The 23122-nt window shown below is 34.9% G+C and overlaps 3 protein-coding genes across 6 annotated transcripts; 2 read left to right on the plus strand and 1 right to left on the minus strand.

The window, feature by feature from the left end:
• The first annotated feature begins 921 nt into the window (after positions 1–921).
• Positions 922–6423, plus strand: LOC124831661 (ADP-ribosylation factor-like protein 8a). Of its 2 annotated transcripts, XM_047305734.2 has the most exons (7): positions 924–1159; positions 1798–1879; positions 1971–2003; positions 2123–2244; positions 5603–5764; positions 5927–6047; positions 6136–6423. In XM_047305734.2, exons 1-6 carry the CDS (start codon positions 1122–1124, stop codon positions 6042–6044), a joined length of 555 nt encoding a protein of 184 aa, XP_047161690.1. In that variant the 5' UTR covers positions 924–1121; the 3' UTR covers positions 6045–6047; positions 6136–6423. The 2 variants fall into 2 exon arrangements, with proteins under 2 accessions (XP_087960879.1, XP_047161690.1); XM_088104753.1 differs by having other exon boundaries at positions 922–1159; positions 1814–1879; positions 5927–6423.
• Positions 6424–8132: 1709 nt separating this feature from the next.
• On the plus strand, positions 8133–13799 carry DG1 (Tetratricopeptide repeat (TPR)-like superfamily protein). Its single transcript, XM_047305732.2, has 9 exons — positions 8133–8738; positions 8971–9162; positions 9629–9710; positions 9806–9988; positions 10089–10202; positions 10732–10825; positions 10910–11067; positions 11777–12214; positions 12700–13799. The coding sequence occupies exons 1-9, from the start codon at positions 8182–8184 to the stop codon at positions 13519–13521; spliced, it is 2640 nt and encodes an 879-aa protein (XP_047161688.2). The 5' UTR covers positions 8133–8181; the 3' UTR covers positions 13522–13799.
• A 1311-nt stretch (positions 13800–15110) lies between these two features.
• Positions 15111–22903, minus strand: TRB2 (Homeodomain-like/winged-helix DNA-binding family protein). 3 transcript variants are annotated; one of them, XM_088104754.1, is made up of 8 exons: positions 22747–22900; positions 21865–22133; positions 21416–21642; positions 20476–20563; positions 19709–19792; positions 18648–18991; positions 18405–18453; positions 15111–15461 (listed from the first exon to the last, which is right to left on the minus strand). In XM_088104754.1, exons 2-7 carry the CDS (start codon positions 22012–22014, stop codon positions 18441–18443), a joined length of 906 nt encoding a protein of 301 aa, XP_087960880.1. In that variant the 5' UTR covers positions 22015–22133; positions 22747–22900; the 3' UTR covers positions 15111–15461; positions 18405–18440. The 3 variants fall into 3 exon arrangements, with proteins under 3 accessions (XP_087960880.1, XP_087960882.1, XP_087960881.1); XM_088104756.1 differs by lacking the exon at positions 18405–18453; XM_088104755.1 differs by lacking the exons at positions 15111–15461; positions 18405–18453 and having other exon boundaries at positions 18644–18991; positions 22747–22903.
• Positions 22904–23122: the final 219 nt, after the last annotated feature.

A 23122-nucleotide genomic window follows, 5' to 3' on the forward strand; every position in this document is an offset into this window, starting at 1 on the left:
TCCTTATGGTTGAAGTAACGTGTTCTTAATATCTTGTGGTTCTTCTAGAGAAGTGTGTTCTTTCATAAAGTGTTTACTCCATTAATGTTTGTAATTTCATTTGTCTTTAGTTAACCCTCACTTAAGACTAATTCACAATTGAACGTAATATTTTTTAATATAAAATAACTTGCACAATTATTAATATTTTTTTATTTAACTGTCGTTATTATAAACAAAATGATTTTATTGGAACTATGATTTTAAAAAAATAAATATAAATTTTTATTATGAGCTAATTAACTCTCTTTCTTTATTTTTGTCCATTATTATTTTTACAAAAAAAATTATATTTATACAAATATGATTTTTTTAAGACATAACAAGTTTAAAAGGAGACTTTATGTAGCCTACACATAAAGAAAATTTAAAATTGTGAATTAAAGCGAAATTTTAATGAAAATTTCAAAATTTAGACTTATGTTTCCAACACATTTTACCACTTAAAATCATGTTTTACAAATATAACTTGTCAATTTCTTTATTGTTTTAATCTTCTTATTTTTCTAAAATTTTTAAAACCATATCCTTGACTCAAGTCTTACGTCATCAATTGTTGACAGTTGTGAGCACCTGCTTGGCCACAGGATGGCGTGAGCCAGAGATGTTAAGCACTATTCAACATTTATGTGGCATATTCCCATTTGTTGACGTTCAAATATAATCATGATATCATAGCTGTTTACCCTATGCCCACGCGCGAGTGTCAACACGTAACTTCCCAGTAGAATCTCGTGTTAAAACTTTCGAGTGGTTTGTAGGTCACGCGCATCACAATGAGGGTGGGTTAAGTAATGTCACGACAGGTTCAGATTGTGTAAATAAACTTTAATCGCGAGATATGATCCCCTGCATCGCCACCATTATTGATCGAGAAGCGCTTCATTTGTCTCTTCTGTGTGGGACCCGCGCGATTCAAACCCCCAAAGCAATTAGCTCTGTTTAGAAAAATAAAAAGGAGTTTCCATTATGCGAATGCGATAAACAGTGTTGAAGGATCTGTGTGGGGGTTCGAGTTGGAACAACGGAATCGAGATCCGTGTGTTTGTTTGTGTTGCTTTCTTTACCAGTGAAGAGAAGCGATGGGGTTGTGGGAATCTTTTCTCAATTGGCTTCGCAGGTTAGTTAGCTTTTTCTACTCCAACAAATTATCACAATGCAGTTGTTATTTATTTATTTATATATCGGTTTAAACTCAGAATTAATTGATTGTTGTGATAAATTATTGTGAATTCGTTTAATGTTTTAGTGTAATCATGTATAGGACTTTCTAAGATGTTCACTGCCCGCAAAATATGTTCTCTGTATTACTGAATTGGTGATAATTATAGTCATGCGATTTTTGTGTAATTAGATATGTATGAGCAAATCCAATTTTGCTCTTTCTTTTCTTTCTTGGTGGTGTTTCAAGATTTTTTGAGTGGAAGCATAAATGGATTCTTGTATATAACTTGTTTTGGATAAATCATTTCAATCTAAATGAATTCTAGTCAATTGCGAAGTTAAAGTGTTCCCAAACGACAGTAGCTGCTGCTCGGCTTAGGTAATCTGTAAACTTTTGAACAAGTGTTTGCTGAAATTTAGGAACAACTATTGGTTGTACTATATCTGATTCTGTTTTTGTGACCCAACTTTTTTTGGAGTGTTAGGTTGCACCTAAGTTGGCTTTCGGTATGTACTTTTTATACGGATGCTTGATCTGGGCTTAGAGGATTACTTGATTCAAACTAGCTTACCTCATTGTAAATTTGATTGCAGCCTCTTTTTCAAGCAGGAAATGGAATTATCTTTGATTGGACTTCAGAATGCTGGGAAGACTTCACTTGTAAATGTTATTGCTGTAAGTATGATAATTTTTTTGGATTTATCTTAGTAATTTGTCATTAATTGAACTGATTCACTGAAAGATATTTTTCTGATCTTCTTCCTAGACGGGTGGGTATAGCGAGGACATGATTCCTACTGTAAGTGTTATTTGCCAAATGCTTTCGGTTATAGCTTTCTCCTTGAGTTACTATATGAAGATTTCTGCTTATCAAGCAGAATGATATTCTTATCAGTCTATTTTGTCATCGGATTCCAGGTGGGATTCAATATGAGGAAAGTAACTAAAGGCAATGTTACAATAAAGTTATGGGATCTTGGAGGGCAACCTAGGTTTCGCAGCATGTGGGAACGCTACTGTCGTGCAGTTTCTGCTATTGTGTATGGAGCAAAATTCTCATTTCCTTTTGATTATAAAACTCTCTCTATCTCCCTCTTAGCACTGGTACATTCAATGAGACAGACATCATTGATAAAGGCACAAATCTTCTAGTGTTTGTTTGTACTTTTGCATTGGTAATCTGTCAACATATGCATGGTAATTCCATAATAGAGTTGTTCATCAACATACGCAATTGTTTTTTATTTTCCTAGTTGTTTCATTATGGTAAATTTTATCCTTCTTAGGACTGAGGATCAAGTTACCATTTTATCTCCATGAGCCCAAACTCATTTTTAATTAGTGAACTTGATGTAAACTCACGTATCAGTTGGGTGCCCATGTCAACAGCTCTTGCCTTGGTTTAATATTATATTTTATCTGTACTGTACCCGAAAACAAAAGGGAAGATGTTAGGCTTCTTTAGTCAAGAAGTCTAACTATCACTCAAAACAGCACACACTCACTCACCAGATTACAGGAAATAGAACTGGATTATTATTGTAACCAAAGAATACAAGAATAGGAGAGCACTCTCTCCTCCAAGGGTTTCCCCTTCACAAAGAGCCAAATCTCAATCTACAAGATTATCCAAAAAGTACCCTCACACAAGACCTCCCTGCTTTCTTATAAAGGCCCCCCTAACCAACTAACCAACTAACCAACTAACAACTAATTCCTAATCTATTTCCTTTTATTCTGCACACATTATATCCTAACATCACATCCCGCTGCAAAACAACCTTGTCTTCAAGGTTGGAACCCTAAACTGTTTCCTCTGAATGTTATATTGCAGCCCTGCAAAGAAATATTCCTGCCATTGGTCTTCTGGTGTTTTATATGTTTGTGACAACCATATCTTGAATTTTTGGATGAAATTTTTCCTACTCCCAGACCTTGTTAATGCTGTCAAACCATCCAATACCACTGCGACTGTTTGCAATTTTAAATCTGGGGGCTTGGTGGTGGTCGATATGAGAGATCCTCCACTAATGACTTCCACTCTTCCTGGATTCTTTTAGCCCAATTTTGTGAAATCCTCAAATTCACATCTCTGACATCATCAGTCCTTGTAGCAACAACACTTTCGACAGTTGCTGCTCCCTTATTTCCAACAAAACTAGATTTAACAATATAACTAGAGAATGGCTGAAAGCGAAAAACTTTCTTCAACCAAATATCATTACTAAATCCAGTTCCAGGAAAATTAAATGAAGATCCAACCAGATTTGAATGATTCACAGGGTTACCTCCATCTACTTTCAAATTCTCCCTTAAAATTGCCACACTCCCAATTTGTGTTACTGCTGCCCAACTCTCACATAGCATGCTTCTCCTGTTCCCTTCAACTATCCTTAGTAGAGTTGTTACCAGATTTTTCCAAGAAAGGTTCTTGGATTTTTGTTGCCAAGTCTTGAACCCTTGGACTGCATTTTCTTCCATATTATTGACTATTGGGTGAACCTTTGTTGATCCTTTGATGTTCTGAACTTCAAAAACAAATGCTACCCTTGTTGTTTGACCCTGGGTGCCATTCCCTTCAATTGTGGACAACTCCACTCCTTCAACCCACAATACAAGTGGTTCTTCATCTGGTTTACTGCCCTGTGGACCTCTTTCTTCCTTCTTCTCTTCATCATTAGCCAAGTACTCTCCTTCTTCAGAGAATTTCCTGCCTTTCTTGATGTCTTGCAGAAGTTCCTCTCTTGATTTGTAAACAGCCTCAACTGGGTTGCTCCCTGACACCATTGTTTTAACCCCAGACCTCAACAATTCTTCCCCCTTCTTCACTGTTTTGACAAACACACCACAACCTACCACACCATCTCCACTAAAAATAGCAGCTTTTGCAACATTCTCAGCAGCAGCCACACCAATGTCTCCATCAAAGTTTTTGTCATCGCCTTCCTCTTTACATATATTTTCTTCTCTCCTATCCTGCCCTCTAATTCTTGCAAAACCATCAACATTCAAAACTGCAGCTTCCGTTTCTCTTTTCTTCTCAAAAACAGAACCTCTATCTCTTCTTCCGAACCCCCTTATCAATGCCTCTTTCAGCCCTTTCCAAGAATGGTTCTTGGTTTTATTTTCCCAGGCCCTGAATCAGTATATTGTGCCTCCCTCCATGCAGTTGTAAGCCAACCTGAGCCTCTCCTTTTTTGTGACATTCTGAATGTCAAAGAACTTCTCTGCCTTAGAGATCCACCCCAACGGGTCCAGCCCTTCAAACCTGGGCAATTCTACCCGTTTTCTCCAATTCTGTTCACCCCTGTCTTCCTCCATCTCTTCTTCTGAACCCTCTTTCTATAGATTTCTCACTTCTTTCTAAGCCCTCTATGTGAATCTTGATTTCTTGCAGCATTTCTCTCATTTCTTGCATATTTCTTCTGCATTCTAGCATGTCCATTTTCAGTTCGCTGGTCCTCCTCTCCAAGGTATTGTCTCTTCCTTCCATGCCTCCACCCTTTCTTGATCACTTCTTGATCACTTCTTGATCCCTTCTTGATCTGGCAGTCCCCTTCCAAGTGGATCCGGCAGCTTCTTGATCCGGTAGCTTCTTGATCCGGCAGGTCGGACCAATTTGTTAGGCTTCTTTAGTCAAGAAGTCTAACTATCACTCAAAACAACACACACTCACTCACCAGATTGCTGGAAACAGAACTGGATTATTATTGTAACCAAAGAATACAAGAATAGGAGAGCACTCTCTCCTCCAAGGGTTTCCCCTTCACAAAGAGCCAAAGCTCAATCTACAAGATTATTCAAAAAGTACCCTCACACAAGACCTCCCAGCCTTCTTATAAAGGCCTCCCTAACCAACTAACCAACTAACAACTAATTCCTAATCTATTTCCTTTTATTCTGCACACATTATATCCTAACAGAAGAAGTGCAAAGGGATCTGTTTATCTGTATTAATTGGTTTTACTAATGACTCTTGAAGTCGTGTCACGATGAAGATTATTTACTAGTTAATATGACTTATTATGGTTAGTGCAGTATGTAAGGCGAGGAACTGAGCATGTCTCTTTGAAACTTTGTCCTGTATGACCGGATTGTTCTTCACTGAATGAGTTATATGATTTCACTAATTAAATCTTTCACCTTCTGTGTTTTATTGCTTCCAGTTCTAAAAGACCTGGTTTCCTAGTTATTCCGAAGTTATGATGCTGCTGAATAATGTCTTCCTCTTCGATCTTCCATAGATGTGTGATTGGATCATGCTGTTGTTGCTAATCTTTCTCTAAGTTGATGCATTTTCTTCTCCTGCATTAACATTAGTGTAGGAGTCCAATGTTATCTTGATCTATTAATTAACGGATTTTGGTTACAGTTCCCCTAATATGATGTTTCCTGCAGTTATGTTGTTGATGCTGCAGATCAAGATAACCTTAGCATATCAAAGAGTGAACTACATGATTTATTGAGTAAGCCATCATTGAATGGTATTCCTTTGTTGGTATTGGGGAACAAGATCGACAAACCAGGGGCTCTGTCTAAAGAAGCTTTGACTGACCAAATGTACGTTATATCACTTTTATTCTAATTTGTAGCAATAACGAAAGTAAACTAGTACTAGAAGTTACTTTACTGAATTGATTTGAGTTATACGTGTTTTCCTGTTTCTTATTTTTTTCTTACTTTTATATTTGTTTGGTGCTAAAAGAGCTATCTGGTATGCAGGGATCTGAAGTCAATTACTGATAGAGAAGTTTGCTGCTTCATGATTTCGTGCAAAAACTCGACTAACATTGACTCTGTTATCGATTGGCTTGTAAAGCACTCCAAATCAAAGAGCTAAGAGGTTTCTTAATGTTTTGTACTCTACTGTAATTTCAACGAAATATATCTGTAAGTTGCTGAAGGCGTCTGCATGCCTAACTTTGTTGCAGATGTTTTATTCCTGCCCTCTTCTCATTTGCTTCTTAATGTAATATCAAGTCCAATGGGGTATCAAACCACAAGATGAAATGTCAAGGTTTGTTTTATGAGTGAATCATATTGTCATTGTCAGCTTAGTTGCATTTTTATAATACTTTGCAGAACTGCAGTTGTGAGAGGAATTGGTTGTCTATCTCTGTAAATTAGATTAGATTTTTCTAATGATCAGCATTGTGTGGGTCTTGTTATTTCCTGGGGTGTGTCAGATACAAATAAATTTGAGTGGATTCTTTTTGTCATTTTATCGTGTTTGAAGTTTTTTATTCTTGCTTTCTACAACAATTCCAGCAAAACCGAAAAAGATAGCTCTATAATTTTTATACAAAATAATAATTTTATATTCAGAGTTTATCGGTCGAGACAAATTACAACAAGCACAACTCCTCTCCAGTATTGAACAACTCCAAAGAGATATGGGTCCTACATTGAGCCGGTGAGGATCCAACGCCAACATGTATTCTAACTGAAGTATTATTATCATTATTTCTTTAGTCATGACTATGTGTATGATAGAATTTTGAATACCTTGTGATGAAGTTCGTGTTTCTCGGAATTTCATTGTTGAAGATCCACGCTTTAGGGGTGGGAGAGCAATACATGGCTCCCACCGTGGAAAACCTCTTGAGGAACCATTAGATCATTTTATTTTTAAGTTGATGGTTCATATTTTCTATTTTTCGTTTCACTTTTATTTGTCCTTTTTCCTCACTTTTCCAATTTTATTCACCATCTTCACCAACACACTTTTCCAATAACTTTTCTTTCTAAAAATAACTGTTACATAATTTTTTTAATATTATTATTGTTAAGAAATTATGTATTTTTTAAATTGTAACTTTTATTACATTAAAAATATATACGTTATTGTTTTTCATGAATAACTAATTAAAAAAATAATACAATATATATAGCTTTTATTTAGAAAAAAAGGTTATTTAGTTATTTAAAAATAAAAATAAAATATATTTATTTTATTAATATATATAATAATTATTTATTTTATTAGATAAATGAATAATATTTTTTTCTTTATTGAAAGATAACATTATTTAAATTAAAAGATAATATTAAATGAAGTTATCAAATAAAAAATAATAATATATTTTTTTTTACGTTTTTAATTAATTGCTTCTAAAAGTAATATAAATATTAATGTGATATTATCTTAATATAATAAAATGTAAATACATATGCGGAGATGTACTTTTCTTTTAGGTTATAATTAAAATCAAATTTGTTTAGGGTGAGTTTATTCTGTAAAATAATTTTGTGATAGTCTTTTAGAATATAATTAAAATAATCTTTTTATTTGGGCAATTTTATTGTGTAAATGATTTTGAGATATTAATTTTGTTAGAATAGCTTTTATACGAGAAAAAGAAGTGTATAAACTGAAAGCAATGGTTAGAAAACAATAACTACAGATTTTCAGATTTTAGAAAACAACTTACTCTTTGTTTTTTTCAAATTCAAACCATTAGCCCAAAAAAATTATTTATTTATTTTCAAACGGCTTGTTTTCTTTAAAAACAACTGAAAAATTCAAGGTTTTATCCATGTCATAGTCTACTTATTATGAAATGAATAAATACAAGATTTAAATTAAAGAACTAATATTTTGTAATCTCTCTTACCACTACTTAAATACAACAACTATCCAATTTATGAGTGTCATTGTTTGTGTCTTTTTTCTTTTTGTTATATTTATCAGAAACATAAATACTAAAAACGAAGAACAAAGTAACTATATAGTCATCATAGGAGAGGAACAAGAATACATACTGTAATGAATTACACTTTTTTCTAAAGTACATTTTACTAATTAACTAAAATTGGTTAAAAATAAAAAAACGTTTGTACGCTAAAAAGAGTAATATCCTCTAAAATATAAATTTTTTAATAATTATTTTATCGAGTAAGGAAATATCTGACGCTTCCCGCTAGTATTATCTTGTCACAGTGAGCAACTGAAGCCTCCAAACTGAACTCCCAATCCCATGGAGCCTCTGAACCTCCATCTCCAGGGGCGCCCCGTCGCCCAATTCCGCCCAGACACCGACAAAATCCGACGCAAGCTCATTGAAAAGGGCGTCGATCCAACTCCCAAGATCGTCCACATACTCCGTAAGAGGGAAATCCAAAAGCACAACCGAAAACTGAAGTCCCAGCCCCCTCCTCCACTCACTCCCGCGGAGACCCAAGCCTTGGAGGAAGACCAACACTTCCACGCCATCAAACGCGAATTCAGAAAAGTAATGGAAGCCACCTCTCTCAAAGAGACGCGCGTCGTGGCGGGGAAGCCCTGGGAGGAGCTTCAAACGGTCGAGTTTCTGGAGAAGGCGAGGGCGATCAAGGAGTACAGAGGAGGAAAGCTTAGAAGAGAGAGCTTAACGGAGCTCAAGGAAATGTTCGAGGAGCGGAAGATGGATGAACTCAAGTGGGTTTTCGACGCCGACCTCGAAATCGATGAGGATTGGTTCAACGAAGGGCATGGGACGAGGGGCGACACTCGGAAACGTAGCGAGGGTGCGGTTATCAAGTTTCTCGTTGATAGGTTCGTTTCTTGTTCAATGTCATTAATTAATTTGGTTTTCATGTGGATGGTGTTAGCTTAATAAATATATTTGATGGCCAACGGGAATTGGCTGTAGCTGAATGTACTATTGTTCCTCGATGTTATAATTGAATCACCACCGAAAAAGGTGTCCTTATTTAGTGTCGGAATGTATGACACATGTGAGAAACCCAAAAGTAATGTATCTACTATTTTTCTTTTTACGATGTAGGCTGAGTGATAGGGAGATTACTATGAGGGATTGGAAGTTTTCGAGGATGATGAAGTTGTCGGGATTGCCATTTACCGAAGATCAGTTGTTGAAGATTGTCGAGCTGCTTGGTTTTAAACATTGTTGGAAGCAAGCGCTTTCTGTAGTACAGTGGGTGTACAGATATAAAGATCACAGGAAGTTCCAAAGCAGGTGGGTTTAGATATTTGTCTTGGCTTTCTGGCATTGTTTTTGAAGGGTCCTTAAGAAATCTGTGTTGTGTGTGGTTTTATAATTTTGGAGGAAACAACTAATCAAACAAATGGATTGACAGCATTGGTTGGCCTTTGCTAATGTATTGTGTTAACAAATGGAATGGGAAACAAATAATAAGAATGGGACGGGACAGCTTAAAAGCAATAAGCTGGTGCAACATTCTTGTGCTGTGTTGTTTCAACCTAAATTTGATATGGTACTTGAGAAGATGAATGTTTCTTTATCAGTAATTGTGCAAACAACGTGAATAGTAGGATACTGGTTGAGGATGTCTTGAACCTGGCGCATCATGTTTTAAAATTTTATGCGTGATTAATTCTAACGAGTCTATATTTTGGTTGTTTTATTTATATGTTTGCTTTCTCAGTCCTCTCTCATGAAGAAGTTAATAATGAATTTGTAGGTTTGTGTATACAAAACTTCTTGCAGTTCTTGGGAAGGCGGGAAGGCCAAAGGAGGCCCTTCAAATTTTCAAATTGATGCGTGTAAGAACCAATTGTTTACTTTATTTTCCAACTTAAGGCTTGTCTTTAATTGTTTTTGGGATGTTTTTTAATTGATTTGCTTTCAACTTATTCAGGAAAACATCCATATATATCCTGATATTGCTGCATATCACAGCATTGCTGTTACGCTTGGTCAAGCTGGTCTTTTGAAAGAGTTGCTGAATATTGTGGAATGCATGAGGCAGAAACCCAAAGCATTTATGCATCGCAAGAACTGGGATCCAATTCTTGAACCTGATCTGGTTATATACAATGCTGTAAGAGAACAACTACATATTTAAAATTTATCATATAGCTTTCTAATGAATGCTATTTTGCAGACTGATTGAATTGTCAGATTTCTTCAATTGCTGTTAGGTGCTTAATGCTTGTGTTCCATCAAAGCAGTGGAAAGGTGTGTCATGGGTTTTTAAGGAAATTAGAAAAAGTGGTCTAAAACCTAATGGAGCAACGTATGGACTTGCAATGGAGGTAATTATAGGATGAAAGCATCTGACACCAAGTAATATATCAAGTGTGTATACTGCAATATTGAAACAGGGGGATACAATTAACTCAACAGTTTTTACTTTTCTTTAAGATCTGAATCTATTTGAGAATTGCTTTTCTGAATCTGTACTTGTGCAATCATCTTCAGCCTGTTTTGTCATTTGCAAGTAACAACTTGGCTTAGTACAGTTAAGTCTGTTTCAAGTTATTTGAAATAAAAAGATCAGCTGTTATTGGGAAAAGTGAAGTCACTAGATCCATTTATCTTATTTATTAAGTTAACTATTTTGTTATATAGTGATTATTGCTATCTTCCCTGTATAGAAGCATTATATATCCCTGTATGATGGTTGAGATTTCCATTTTATTAACAAGTTACTTTAAGTTATATTTTACTTCGGTCTTTATGGCTGAATGGGAAATTTATTTGATGAGGAAAATGTTACCTTCGGATGTTATTACCCTCAAAGCATGTTTGTATTCAAGTCTTACAGGTGGTGCTTGTTACAAGGTAATGCTGGAGTCAGGGAATTATGACCTTGTCCATGAGTTTTTTGGAAAGATGAAGAGAAGTGGGGAAGTTCCAAAAGCCCTTACTTATAAAGGTAGTTCTTTACTTCCTTTCGTATTATTTGCTATTGATATTTGGTAACTGATAGCCTCATATATATTTTATCTCACTTCTTTAGTGTTGGTGAGAACCTTCTGGAAGGAAGGTAAAGTTGAAGAAGCTGTGAAAGCCATCAGGGATATGGAAAGAAAAGGGGTAATTGGAACAGCTGGTGTATATTACGAGCTAGCTTGTTGCCTTTGCAACTGTGGGAGGTGGCGAGATGCTATTCTAGAGGTACTGTTTTCAATTTCTTTCAGTAAACTCAAATCTGAGCTTGAGAAATTTGGTGGTGGACATATTAGGTCCTGAGAACTTAAAATCCAACCTGTGGTCCCTCAACAATCCATGAATGTTGACTACATTAGCCCTAGATTCTGGACTCATCCTTAGAACTATCTAATATGGCCAACGTCTGTTTTTCCTTGAGCCATGTTGGGGAGGAGATCTTCGGATAGTGAGGGAGGGAACGAAAGGTTTATGGTTAGTTTTTCCATTGCTTGTGAGTCTTCTACTGAGATGGAATTGGAATGAGGATTTATAATAAAATTTCCAAACATCCTCCTTTTGAGTTCTCCAAAGTGGGGGCAGGGGTTTAGGTAAAAAGTATATTGTTTAATCATGTTAGTTATTAAAAACAAACGGGTGAAACTGTGAATTTATTATCTTATTAATTGTTTTATTTACTAATCCTTCTTCATTTGCTTCTCGTGGAAAATTAGTAACAGCCAAACAAGAGACAATTTACCCTTCCTTTCTTTTCCCTTTGATCCCATCCCCTTGCCTTCTGACTGGTGTGCACACTGTTAGGGACTCTGGGTGGGGTTTTAGGTTATGAATTTGTTTATTTATTCATGCTTTTCTTTTCACATATATGTGGTTAGATGAACATCTAGCTACTTATAAATCCTTATTAAGATGCATTGACCTTGACACGTGGCTACAGGTTGACAATATTAGAAGTCTTCCTCGTGCCAAGCCTTTGGAGATTACTTTCACTGGCATGATTAAGTCTTCCATGGATGGTGGGCATATTGATGATTCCATACAGATATTTGAATACATGAAAGACCACTGTGTTCCTAACATAGGAACCATAAATACAATGCTGAAAATATTTGGCCAAAATGATATGTTTTCTAAAGCCAAAGTTTTGTTTGAGGAAGTTAAAGCAGCCAAATCAGAATCTTATGCCACTTCAGGGGGTGGTAATAGCTCTGTTGTTCCAGATGCATACACATATAACTCAATGTTGGAAGCCTCAGCTAGTGCACAGCAATGGGAATACTTTGAGCATGTGTACAGAGAGATGATGGTTTCTGGCTATCAATTGGATCAAAATAAACACTTGTTATTACTTGTTAAAGCTTCAAGAGCTGGCAAGGTAGAAAATGTACTTATTTATATTCAGTCTATTCTTATTTTATATGTCTGCTCATGGTGTCATATCCTATAAATTTGTGTTTCAAACTATGCTTGCACCCAAGAGTGCCTCTGTTTCATCCATCAATTTACTATAAAGGTGAAAAAAGAGTACTATTTTTGTCAGTGTCAACACATTTTATAAACTATTTTGTACTGTGCACAAGCATGTGTAAAAAGCTTGAATGTTTAGTTCAGCTCAAAAACGTAATATATTTAGGCTTGTGGCCTTGATCTCCATAGAAGACGTTTGCAATAGATCAATCTTTAATCCTTTATAATTAGACTAACATTTGTTGGATGATTTCCACATTCAATTGCTTATCTTACCTATTACTGGTTGCCAGTCAGCTGACGCAACGACAAAAAATACATCTTAGTGGTTTATTAATTTTTATGTGTCTAGCTAAACGTTGAATTTGATGGCATATTTTGGTTTCCATGCAGTTGCATTTACTGGAGCATGCATTTGAAATGATTCTGGAAGCTGGAGAAATTCCTCACCATCTTTTCTTTTTTGAATTGGTCATTCAAGCTATAGTTCAACATAATTATGAGCGAGCTGTTATCTTAATAAACACTTTGGCTCATGCACCATTCCGAGTGAGTGAAAAGCAGTGGACGAACTTGTTCAAGGAAAGTGAAGACAGAATTAGTCATGAAAATCTAGAGCGATTGTTGGATGCTCTTGGTAGTTGCGACGTTTTTTCAGAATCAACAGTCTCTAATTTAACAAGATCGTTACATGTTCTTTGTGGATTAGGTGCACCTAGAAACTTCTCTAGTATAATCCCTTTTGGAAGTAAAGATTCTGTTAATGGCTCAGGTCTGAGTGAAAAAATTGATGATGATGGAAATGCTCCAAAATTTCCCACAAGAATGATGATTGAAGGTGCTGAATATGAGAATGACATTTTTGTTGGTAGTTATGATTCAGCGACGTCTGCCTGTACTCATGATCGAGTCAATGAAGGAGATAATGATGATGTCATGGTTTTCAGGCCTCAAAACTCTGATGTTGAAGATGGAATGAGTTCACAAGCTGATAGGTTGGAATGCACTGATAATCTGGCACTTGACAAGTCTTCTGATGCATTGGACAAGAAGCTCTGGGATGATAGAAGCTCTGAAGATGATGAAAGCTATGAAGATGATAATGGTGAGGGAGTAACTAAGAAGAAGCCCACAGCATATGAAATATTAGAATTATGGAAAGAATTGAGAGAGGAGGATGGGAGAATGTTACAATCTGAACTTGGTCATGGCTAGTGATGGCAAATTGTTCAAGTGCTTACAAGTTACATATACTATCTAGATAGGGACAGTAGATGAAACAATTTTCATTTAGATTAGCCTGTTCCGATCAATCTTGGCGATACCTGGTAAAATGTTATAATCAGAACAAGGGAACCAATTAAAACTTTGTAAAATTAAAATGTTGGCAACCTTTCCCTTGTCATAATATTTTTTGCATGAGATTGTACTTAATATTTCAAGGATTTAACTATTTTTAGTTTCTAGAATAAATATAATAAATTTAAGAGCTAGTTCTTGCCTCTCTTTTTCTTAGCTTTTGGTTGCTCTCGTTATATTAAAATTGATCAGATTCAGTTCCTATCGTTAAATGGTTGGTAACAAGTGGCGTGATTAACTGAGGCCTTGTAGACAATAAATTGCTGATTTGTTAAAAATATTTCACAAAATTACTAAATCATTTGTACTGATATTTCAATTTGAGTTACCTATCAGTGTCGGATACTTTATAGATACTTATCAACTTTTATAGATACCTATCAACGAAAGTATTTTTTATCTATAAAACAATAATATTTTTATAATAACAATAATTTATAACTTTTTATTTTGACAATGTTTAATATATAATTTTAATTTAGATTTAGACAATAATAATCATACATTTATTATAATTTTAAGAATTTTTGTATGTTTTTTAATATAAATATATTACTTATTGTATCTTATTATTTTTAAAATAAATATATATCCGACCTTTAATCAAGGCATGAAAAAGCCAATATACCTCGTCAAAATCTCCCTTCGTGGTCTCAATTATTCTCCTTTTTTGATGGGAATCCGGTCCCCAACTATAATTCATTATGTCTATGTATAACTGCTGGGGCTGAAGTCCAACCTTTTTTTTTCCTTAGTTGCTTTGTGCAATCGAATTTCTTCATTTGGAAGTACCATGATTTTGACCGAGTGTCATTTTATCCTCAGCATTGGAAATTGGGTTGTAACTGCATGAATATTGGATCAATGAATTATTGGACAGCTATTGGCTCATGGGAATATTAGATTATTGATGAGGAGAACATGCCTTACACTATACTTCATTTGGTTTAGTTATCTTGGATTAACGGGTGAATGTATATTCTACAATAATCCTTGATGTACTTTGGCTGGACTTATTATAGTCTTGTAATTAACGTAGTTCAATACTTTCATTGAATTATATCTTTTGGTTGACTAAAAATACGTTTTGAACTAGTTTTAGAATGTTACCAGTTGTAATTATTTAAGCATACTGATTGCTCGTAAAAGATCATTTACTAGCCTTTTCAAACAAGCACAACAACTAGCACGCATGACCGAGAACCTACATTTATATAGAAGTATTGAACTACGTTTTCTCTATTGTCAGTATTGTGCAGATGCACGATTGATAATAATTTATACTATTCGCGCCCAGGTTTTCAAAGAACTGACCATTTTCTCAATTTGGAACAAATACCTCTATACCCTATACACAATACATCGTCGTACTGTCCTCAGCATTGGCTAAAATTCCAAAGACTTTAGAACAAGGAAGGCAATATATTACGTAGCATAGCAATGTCTTAAAACAAGCATCCTTGAACTGAATATATGATCTGCCTATAAATGACAATCCATATTGCTTTTGAAACACTTTCTTCATTAACTCTACGTGGATGTCAATCATTCTACTACAGAAAAACATGGTCATTTCCACTCTTCCGTTGCTGCTTTGTCTTCCTTTAAAAATAAGAAAAAGGAAAGGAAAAAAAGGCTATTATTGACTCCTGACAATGTTTCATGAATCATCCTGCACTATTCCAGATTTACAAGCCGAAAAGTATGTACAGTTACGGAAAACAGGGAGGAAGGGCAGCAGAAAAACAATAATCTTAAGTCAACTCTGCTAATAATTGATCACGTGTCCAAACCATCTGCAAAGAAGTTACAAACTATTAAACAGGGTTAACTAAACGAACTAACATAAGTTTCAATGTCGCATTAGAATAAAGCAGCACTGATTAATGCTTAGAAAGAACTAAGACTGAATGAAATTACTTCTGTACAGGTAATCAGAATAATGAGGTGATGACAATAGGTTTAAACGAACAAAACCTAGACCTAAAAGAAACTACTTTACAGACATCAGAATAATGCCCAGCACTAATTAAAGCTTAGGAAAACCACTTAACCCACAGTAACTAACAGAGTTAGGGTCCTTTTAGAAGAGATAGAATCTTGGTAGGAAGAAAACGTGATGGAGGAAGTTACTCCTCATTCCTGGGGTGTTTTGGTGATTCTTACGTTACTTTCAATTCCTGGTCCATTTACAGTTTCAAACTCCTTCCAAGGTTAAATCCTTTTAGTCACTTTATGTTGAAATTCAAAATCAATTTCTCGAGTCAATTTCATCTTGAGAAGGGACAATGAAACAGAATAATTTCCTACGAATTTTTGTCATCTTCAGGGTTTCTACATCAATCAACACTCCTTAACATTCTACAAATTCAGGATAGAAATATCTTTCAACATGTTAAGATAGATTTTTCACTTTTTTTCCATCTTAAACTTAATAGGTTTAGCCTATTCGCAGTTTCCGTCCATCTTTCCCTCAATATGAATTAGGGCCTTATAGAATCAACATCAAATAGTTTTTCACTTTTCCTCCTCTCCACTGACACCACCTAGGTCAGAAACTAGGAGCCTTGTCTTCAAATAGCCCTTTCAGGCACAATGGTCAATATTCTCCAACCTTGTCCCGCTTAGGGCCTATGTAAAATCTATAATTACTCCTCTTAGAAGAGTTGCCCTTGCCATGGACGAAGATACACGTTCTTCCTTCCAGTCCTTGGGTCCCAACAATATCCTAAACTTGCTAGGTTTATATCCTCAGGTGTTCTAATAGATTCTATGGCCAAGCCTTCTACCACCTATTCTTGACCATGACGGGTAAGAGTTCTTTCAATGTCTCTTGTATTGTTTCTCAAGATTTTTGGACCAATGACTCTAAGCCAACGGATCATATGTGACACCTTCGGCCTCATACTTCTCATCTTACTCCACATTGTCTAGAAACAAGCACATTACTACTGCAAATGGAACTCCTGCCACTACTGTCGGATTAGGTACATTCAACTTTGACCGTCCCTGTTCTTAAAAGATGACAGTTATTATGAAGTTGAAATTTTGATCAACTACAAGACTTCCTGATCTCTTTCACTAAATATATAGATAGACAATGTCCTTCATGTTCCAAACTGGCTAATAACATTTGCACAGGACTAGAAATACACGGTAACACTCCCATTCTGTTTGTCATTGCCAAGTACAGTACTGTATGCTTACAACATATGGACACCAAAGGTGGTACCAGCAACAAAGTGTTACCCAGGTTTGGCATCAACATATGCATCTCTGACATCCGACTTTTAGTGTTTGTAAGCTTTTGTTTCCTCCTCACTTAACTACAAAAGATTCAATGGAGTTCTTTTTCGTTGCAATATTTGTCAACTTGCAAAACACCATGGTGGAACATTTTTTCCGAGTACTTATGTGTCTAGAACCTTTTTTACCGTGTTCATTCTAATGCGTGGGAACCAATTTGTATATCTACAATATTTGGGGTAAAGTTGTTTGTGCCGTTTACTGATTGTACTTAAGTCACATAGATACTTCTCATGAAAAATGATATTTTACAGGTGTCCTTAATTTTTTTTTCCATCTTAGTTTAGAAAATCTATCAAAAGATTGCAGTCTAATAATGGCAACATGTATGTGAATTCAAATTTCTCAAATGCAGTTGTAGAAGAAAAAAAAGCCTGTCATCTTGAAGCAGTTAGAGCTCCACTTTCCTTGATGTTTGTTCCCAAATTTATTGGGGAGATGCCATCTTGACTGCTATGTTTATCATAAACAATTTACCTTCTAAGGTCCTAAATAATATGGGCCCAGTACAACACGTATTATCATTCTTCCCTTCCTCTCCTATTATACCGTAGTCTCTCAACTCATGTCTTTGAATGTCTTGTCTTAGTTCACTCTCAATAACACTGTTAAAAAGTTAGACTCACAGACGAACAAATGTATTTTCATTGGTGTGGTAAGTGCTGTTGCTCTCAAAGTCATCACGTCTATGTCTCACATGTCACCTTTCATAAAATCGATCTTTTCATACCAGTCCTCAATTTCATGCGTATAATAAGGCCAAGTTTTGCATGTAACATGGAAATAATTTCAAGTGTATAGAGAAATAAGTTGGAGGTGTTTGGTTCAATAGATTATAACAGAATTAATTTTGAAATGGTAGGATTTGTTGTACAATTTCTCACCCACTTTGGCTCATCTCTTATATTTCTTTTCAACAGTGTTAATTTCTACTTTATTACTGTCCTTTTTGCACTCATTATTTTTATTTTCATTCACTCTATTTGTCTTCTCTCAACCAAATAGGATATAAAAGTAGAATTTGTTGTTGAGTCATAACCAATGTTTTATATCCCACATAACAAAACACAGCGCCTGGCCCAAAAAAATGCCATAGCTAGCTACTGTTGCGAAATTTTCTATGTAATGTATAAATTCTCAAAAATGATAAAAAGATACATAACATTTATAGTTAACAATAAAAAGTCAAAGGTATCTTGTGCAAAACATACAAGTAAATACCAATAAAAGTCAAAAATAAATATTTACCTTTTATTGGTATTTAGAAGATCAGGTATTTGACTTTTAATGATTTCTAAATCTAAGTCTTTATAATTTTCACTACAATTACAGTTGTACATTTCATTTTTTGAAATTGAAACCCCACTGTAGACATTGTCAGAAATTTAAGATAGGTAGAAAAAGTTGGCTATAAGATGTTTTGAGCAAATTACCCACTGAAGAAAGTCTGACCACATACAGATCAGCCTCTAATTAAGTAACCTAGAACAAATGGAAACAAAATAAGGATGTGAAGATTGTTAAGAAATGACAAACTGAAGGTGCAGAGAACAAGCATAATATTTGAATAACTATGATGTGATATGCATTATAAACAGGAACATATAATTTAAATGAAGCTATCATGACCATCTCATCTACAGGAATCAATATAGATTTCTTGGAGAGGAAGCTACCAAATATGAAGCATTTTGCATTTTAGCGCCTTCATTGCTGCTTTTGCAAACACTTGGGCAGCCTCAGCTTCAGCTTCTGCAGCCTCTGCCTCCCTAGCTGCTGCCTCAGCCTGTGCAATTGCAGCCTCTGCCTCTGCCACGGCTTTTGCAGCTGCAGCAGCTGCCTCTTGAGCTGTCAAGCCCTTCACTTTTGATATCTCTTCATCAATTTGGGATTTTGAAAGGATGTTGACATCAACATTCTTATTTGCTTCTGAAGGATCTTTGGACCTTCCTTCCAATGACGTGGACCTTCTTTTCTCAGAGACAACTGAACTTGATGCTATCCTGTATTTATGCTTCTCCTGTCAACAGATATGTCATACACATGATCAACTCATCATATATTGAATTTTGATGCCAAACGAACCTGTCAAAGGAATATCTGTTTATTGTATGGGGCAATTTATCAACTCAAATAGAACTCTCCTCCCTAAGATAGTGCCCATCTATGCACATTGCAATTGCTAGGCCCATTTCACAATTAAATAGGAGAAAAAGAAAGGAGAGTGTGATCTGGCCCCAAAGGCAGTATGGAACTGATTAAGGCAGCTATGATGGAATTTGGAAGAGGGAAAGAGAGGGAAGTAACAAAATGGACAAAATGGCAATTAAGTAGGTGGCAGGGGGGAAGGAAATAACAGGAGGTTATTAAAAAGCTCAATTGAGTGGTTGATGCAAGGCTGAGCTGAGGGGTATCTCTCAGTCTCAAGGTTTTCCTTTATTTCTGTTTTGACGATTGTAAGGTGCTTGGAACCATTTGAACACTGTTCAGATCTCAATCTTCTATTATATTGTCAGTTCTAAGAAAATCTAACACCATTTGGTTTCCTATTCCAATTGCTCAGTCTTAACATGATATAACCAATTAACTTCATTGCCAATCATTTTCTTTTAATGACTTTCAGCAACATCAAATATTTATTGCTTTCATACATGAAAAACTTCAATACGGCCTTCAAACCAGATTGACTGTGTCTATTATGCAGGTTTCCAGGCAGAGCTTCTCACAGTAAAACTACCTTGATTATTTTGCCACTTGCTACCATATGCTTCAGTTTGGTTGACAGTAATTTACTGATATTTGGTGGACACCGATACTTTTCCTAAACACATGAAAAAATTCCAAAATTACTTTTGAATTTTGATGCACATATGCAGACATGTAAACAGTCATTATATTGCTTAGCTGTGTTGACTATTCACCAATATTCTAAAGGTAAATTACAGATCATTTCCAAAGACAATATATGCAACATATAGCATAGTATGATGGGTTGAATTATGCTATTTTTTAACCATTGAAGACAGAAAACAACTAACAGTTGTCACTTGCCAGTTTAATGCAGACAAAATGAGATCACATAGTGTATGCAACTAAAACAGACATATATTAAAGCACATATTCATGATCACTAACTAAAATAATAACTCTAGAAACATGAGACGCGGAGTTAGTCCTGTCAAAAGTTGTGATAATAGAATAATATGAAACTTTATAATAAATATTCTGCTGTTAAATTTATTATATATTAATTAAATTTTGTATTTGAAAAACTATAACAGTTTTTATTATGTTTTACGCAAAAAGATTTTCTGACAAAAAGATATTAAACAACAATTGACATGACAATAATCATCATATCAATAAATATTTTTTATTTGATGTTAGACATCAGTCAATACTTAAATAACATGGCAAAAAAAGAAACTATTGGTTACTTCAGGGGATGATAACATTCATTGATGTTTAGATTTTACAATCATTTGAAAAGTCAAGTAGAAATACCTCCATGTAAGAAATAATGGCACCTTTGTCAGAACCCTTTTGCTCCTTCATGTTGACAATGGCCTCCAATATATGATTATCCACCAACCTGACACCATCATTGCTTTCATAAGTCAAAAGTATATATTGCTGCATAATTTCAACATTCAGAACAAGATGAAATGTTATTAGAAGTAACATCAAACAGGAAAAAAGTTTACAAATATTTACAGTTGCAACTTATAATTAGAACCTATGTATACAGCCATGAAATTTTAATCTAGAATTAATGCACATTGGAACGTGAGAGCATTAAGATAAATATACATAGGCATGAATTCCTTTAGAAAAGGAGTCCAAGTACAAATCATTGCTAATTATTTATAGTATTTTCCTACAGGAAGCATAAAAAGTTATCCCCTTTGATTTTGAGGTGTATCTTTTAGATGCATGCATAGAAAATAAAAAAGACAAAAAGGTAAGAGATAGAAATATTTGTACATGGTGACATATATGATTTGAATTTTCTGATATTCAAATAATAGTTTAAAAGAATTGCAAGCAAATAATTATCTAACATAGGATATGATTTTCCCCTCAAAAATGCAAAAGTAGCGACCCATTAGATAGCTAACATGATCCATGATCTTTTTATTCCTCTTTTCTTTCGTTATTCCAGATAGGTAACAAAACCATCTTTTTCATATGTCATCGCCATGCTTAAAACAGAAAGACACATTGGAAATAACAACACATGAATGTAGAAAAGTCCGGTAATGTATTCATTTGCAAAAGTTGGGAAACAGCACACAGCTTCTCTTAAAACAAATAACTTGTAAGGGATGTAACGTCTACAAGTGTAAAATCTCCAGACACAATTCACCAACAAAATTAAACAATTCCAGGACCACAGTCACAGATAATTTATTTTATCTAGATGATAAATGGCAGATATATTAACTGAATATTCTGTAACCTTGATATTTGTTCTTTAAAACTAGGAGATTGCAATGGTCCACCAGAAACTGCTAAAGGCTTAGTATCAAGAACTTCATCATGATGAACGACAGTACTTAAAGCCATATGGTTATTGTCAATTTTGGGGGCAGGTAGGCTCCTCTTAAGAGCAAGTTTTGCCTTCTGCCGGGATCCCCATATTGCTGTGACATTTATATTCCTCCATTTATCCTGTTCACAGTTCAAAAGCATATAAACAAGTACAGCAAAACTTTGGAAATTATATTGTAGCAAAGGGAAGTAACATTAAATACTGATTTTATGGTGCCATGTACATATAATCATTTGGCTAGCGTAATTATAAGCTTCCCAACCAGATAAAAAAAGATAGAAGAATAAAACTTCCTTCATGCAACACTTCCCACAAGCTGCTGGGCTATGGCAAAGACATACCTTAAGATCTACGTTTGAACGCATGCGCAAAATAGCACTAAATTCAGGATCTGTAAGTATGGTGCGCCATTTTCCTGCCCCATGTTTGACTACTCCAGCTTTCAAAGCAGCTTCTTCTTCTGCAGTCCATTTCTGCTTAGGAGCACCCATTGAAGGAAAGGTTGCCGCTTTTATGACAGACTACTCTTTGCTTCAACTTTAGAGGAAAAGGGAATGCGGTACTTCCCTCTTCTACTAGTGCATCTTTGAAAAAGAAAAAAAATTGACTACTGTTGCCCACCAAACAACCCCAACAAGAAAATAAATATTTTCACTTGTCAACATGTTATTTTCAAGGTTCATAAATAAAACAAGAAATCAATCAAATAAATAAACTCCTCAGATAAATCATAAATATTCACTTCAATGTCATCCCTAATACCCCGATGTTCTAATATATAACTGGTAAAGTGAATTGTAACATTGTAAGAACCATGCAGAAACAATTTTGCAATGTACTCTTGAAATGCCTGTGCTATTAAGCCTCCTGAAAGCAAGGTGTGGCTTGGGAAAAACCTAAAATGATCTAGAATTATGTATTATGCAAAATGCAAAATCTGAGGATTTAAATGTCTCAGCTTCAAATTTCATTGAATCCATCGAATTAAATTCACGTTGAACTGAATGAGAACGAAAAGGAACAGCCTTTCAACTCGGACGGACAAAGTACCAACATTTAAGTTAAAAAATCACAACTGCATAACTAGAAAGACATGCATTCAACTGGGAAGAGAAATGCCACACTATACTTCTGATGAATGCCAAAATTACAGCTTTCTTTGGGGGGAAACTAAAAACCAAAGGGTGAAAAATAATTGAAAGAATCGCTGGAGAGAGATGTACCGAATAACCGGACGACGGTGAGAATTGGAAAAGTTGAAGTATTTACACACAGAAAATGAATAATCCCAAACGATTTTGCCTAAAACCAGAGAAGAATGAGACACATGATATGAGTTTTATTCAATCGAGGTGAAATATAAAATAAATAAATAAAAAGTGTCTCTATTTATGTCTCTTGAGTAAACCTTGACAAAACAATGTTTCTGATTAAACCGGGGATTTAGTCGTCAAAATATTCTACACTTTCTAAGTTGTTCTCTCAATAAACGGAAAGGTAATGTAATAAAAAACTATTTTGGAAAAATATACAAATCTAACATGCACTAACTAAAAAATAGTTGATAAAAATTAACTTAAGAATTAAATATTGTTTTTA

Source organism: Vigna umbellata, chromosome 1, assembly GCF_029865625.1.
Source record: "Vigna umbellata cultivar VRB3 chromosome 1, Vumbellata_1.0, whole genome shotgun sequence".
In the NCBI taxonomy this organism is placed as follows: Eukaryota; Viridiplantae; Streptophyta; class Magnoliopsida; order Fabales; family Fabaceae; genus Vigna; species Vigna umbellata.

Excerpts from the sequence above, each read along its gene's own strand:
- TRB2 (XM_088104754.1), bottom strand. The coding sequence starts at position 22,014 with ATGGGTGCTCCTAAGCAGAAATGGACTGCAGAAGAAGAAGCTGCTTTG. Across the intron at positions 19,793-20,475 it reads CCATTATTTCTTACATGGAG|GAAAAGTATCGGTGTCCACC; the intron begins GTATTTCTACTT and ends TCATGTGTTTAG. Across the intron at positions 18,992-19,708 it reads CAAGTGGCAAAATAATCAAG|GAGAAGCATAAATACAGGAT; the intron begins GTAGTTTTACTG and ends ATCTGTTGACAG.
- LOC124831661 (XM_047305734.2), top strand. The coding sequence starts at position 1,122 with ATGGGGTTGTGGGAATCTTTTCTCAATTGGCTTCGCAG. Across the intron at positions 1,880-1,970 it reads CACTTGTAAATGTTATTGCT|ACGGGTGGGTATAGCGAGGA; the intron begins GTAAGTATGATA and ends TCTTCTTCCTAG. Across the intron at positions 2,245-5,602 it reads CGTGCAGTTTCTGCTATTGT|TTATGTTGTTGATGCTGCAG; the intron begins GTATGGAGCAAA and ends TGTTTCCTGCAG.
- DG1 (XM_047305732.2), top strand. The coding sequence starts at position 8,182 with ATGGAGCCTCTGAACCTCCATCTCCAGGGGCGCCCCGTCGCCCAATTC. Across the intron at positions 9,163-9,628 it reads CACAGGAAGTTCCAAAGCAG|GTTTGTGTATACAAAACTTC; the intron begins GTGGGTTTAGAT and ends ATGAATTTGTAG. Across the intron at positions 10,826-10,909 it reads AAAAGCCCTTACTTATAAAG|TGTTGGTGAGAACCTTCTGG; the intron begins GTAGTTCTTTAC and ends TCACTTCTTTAG.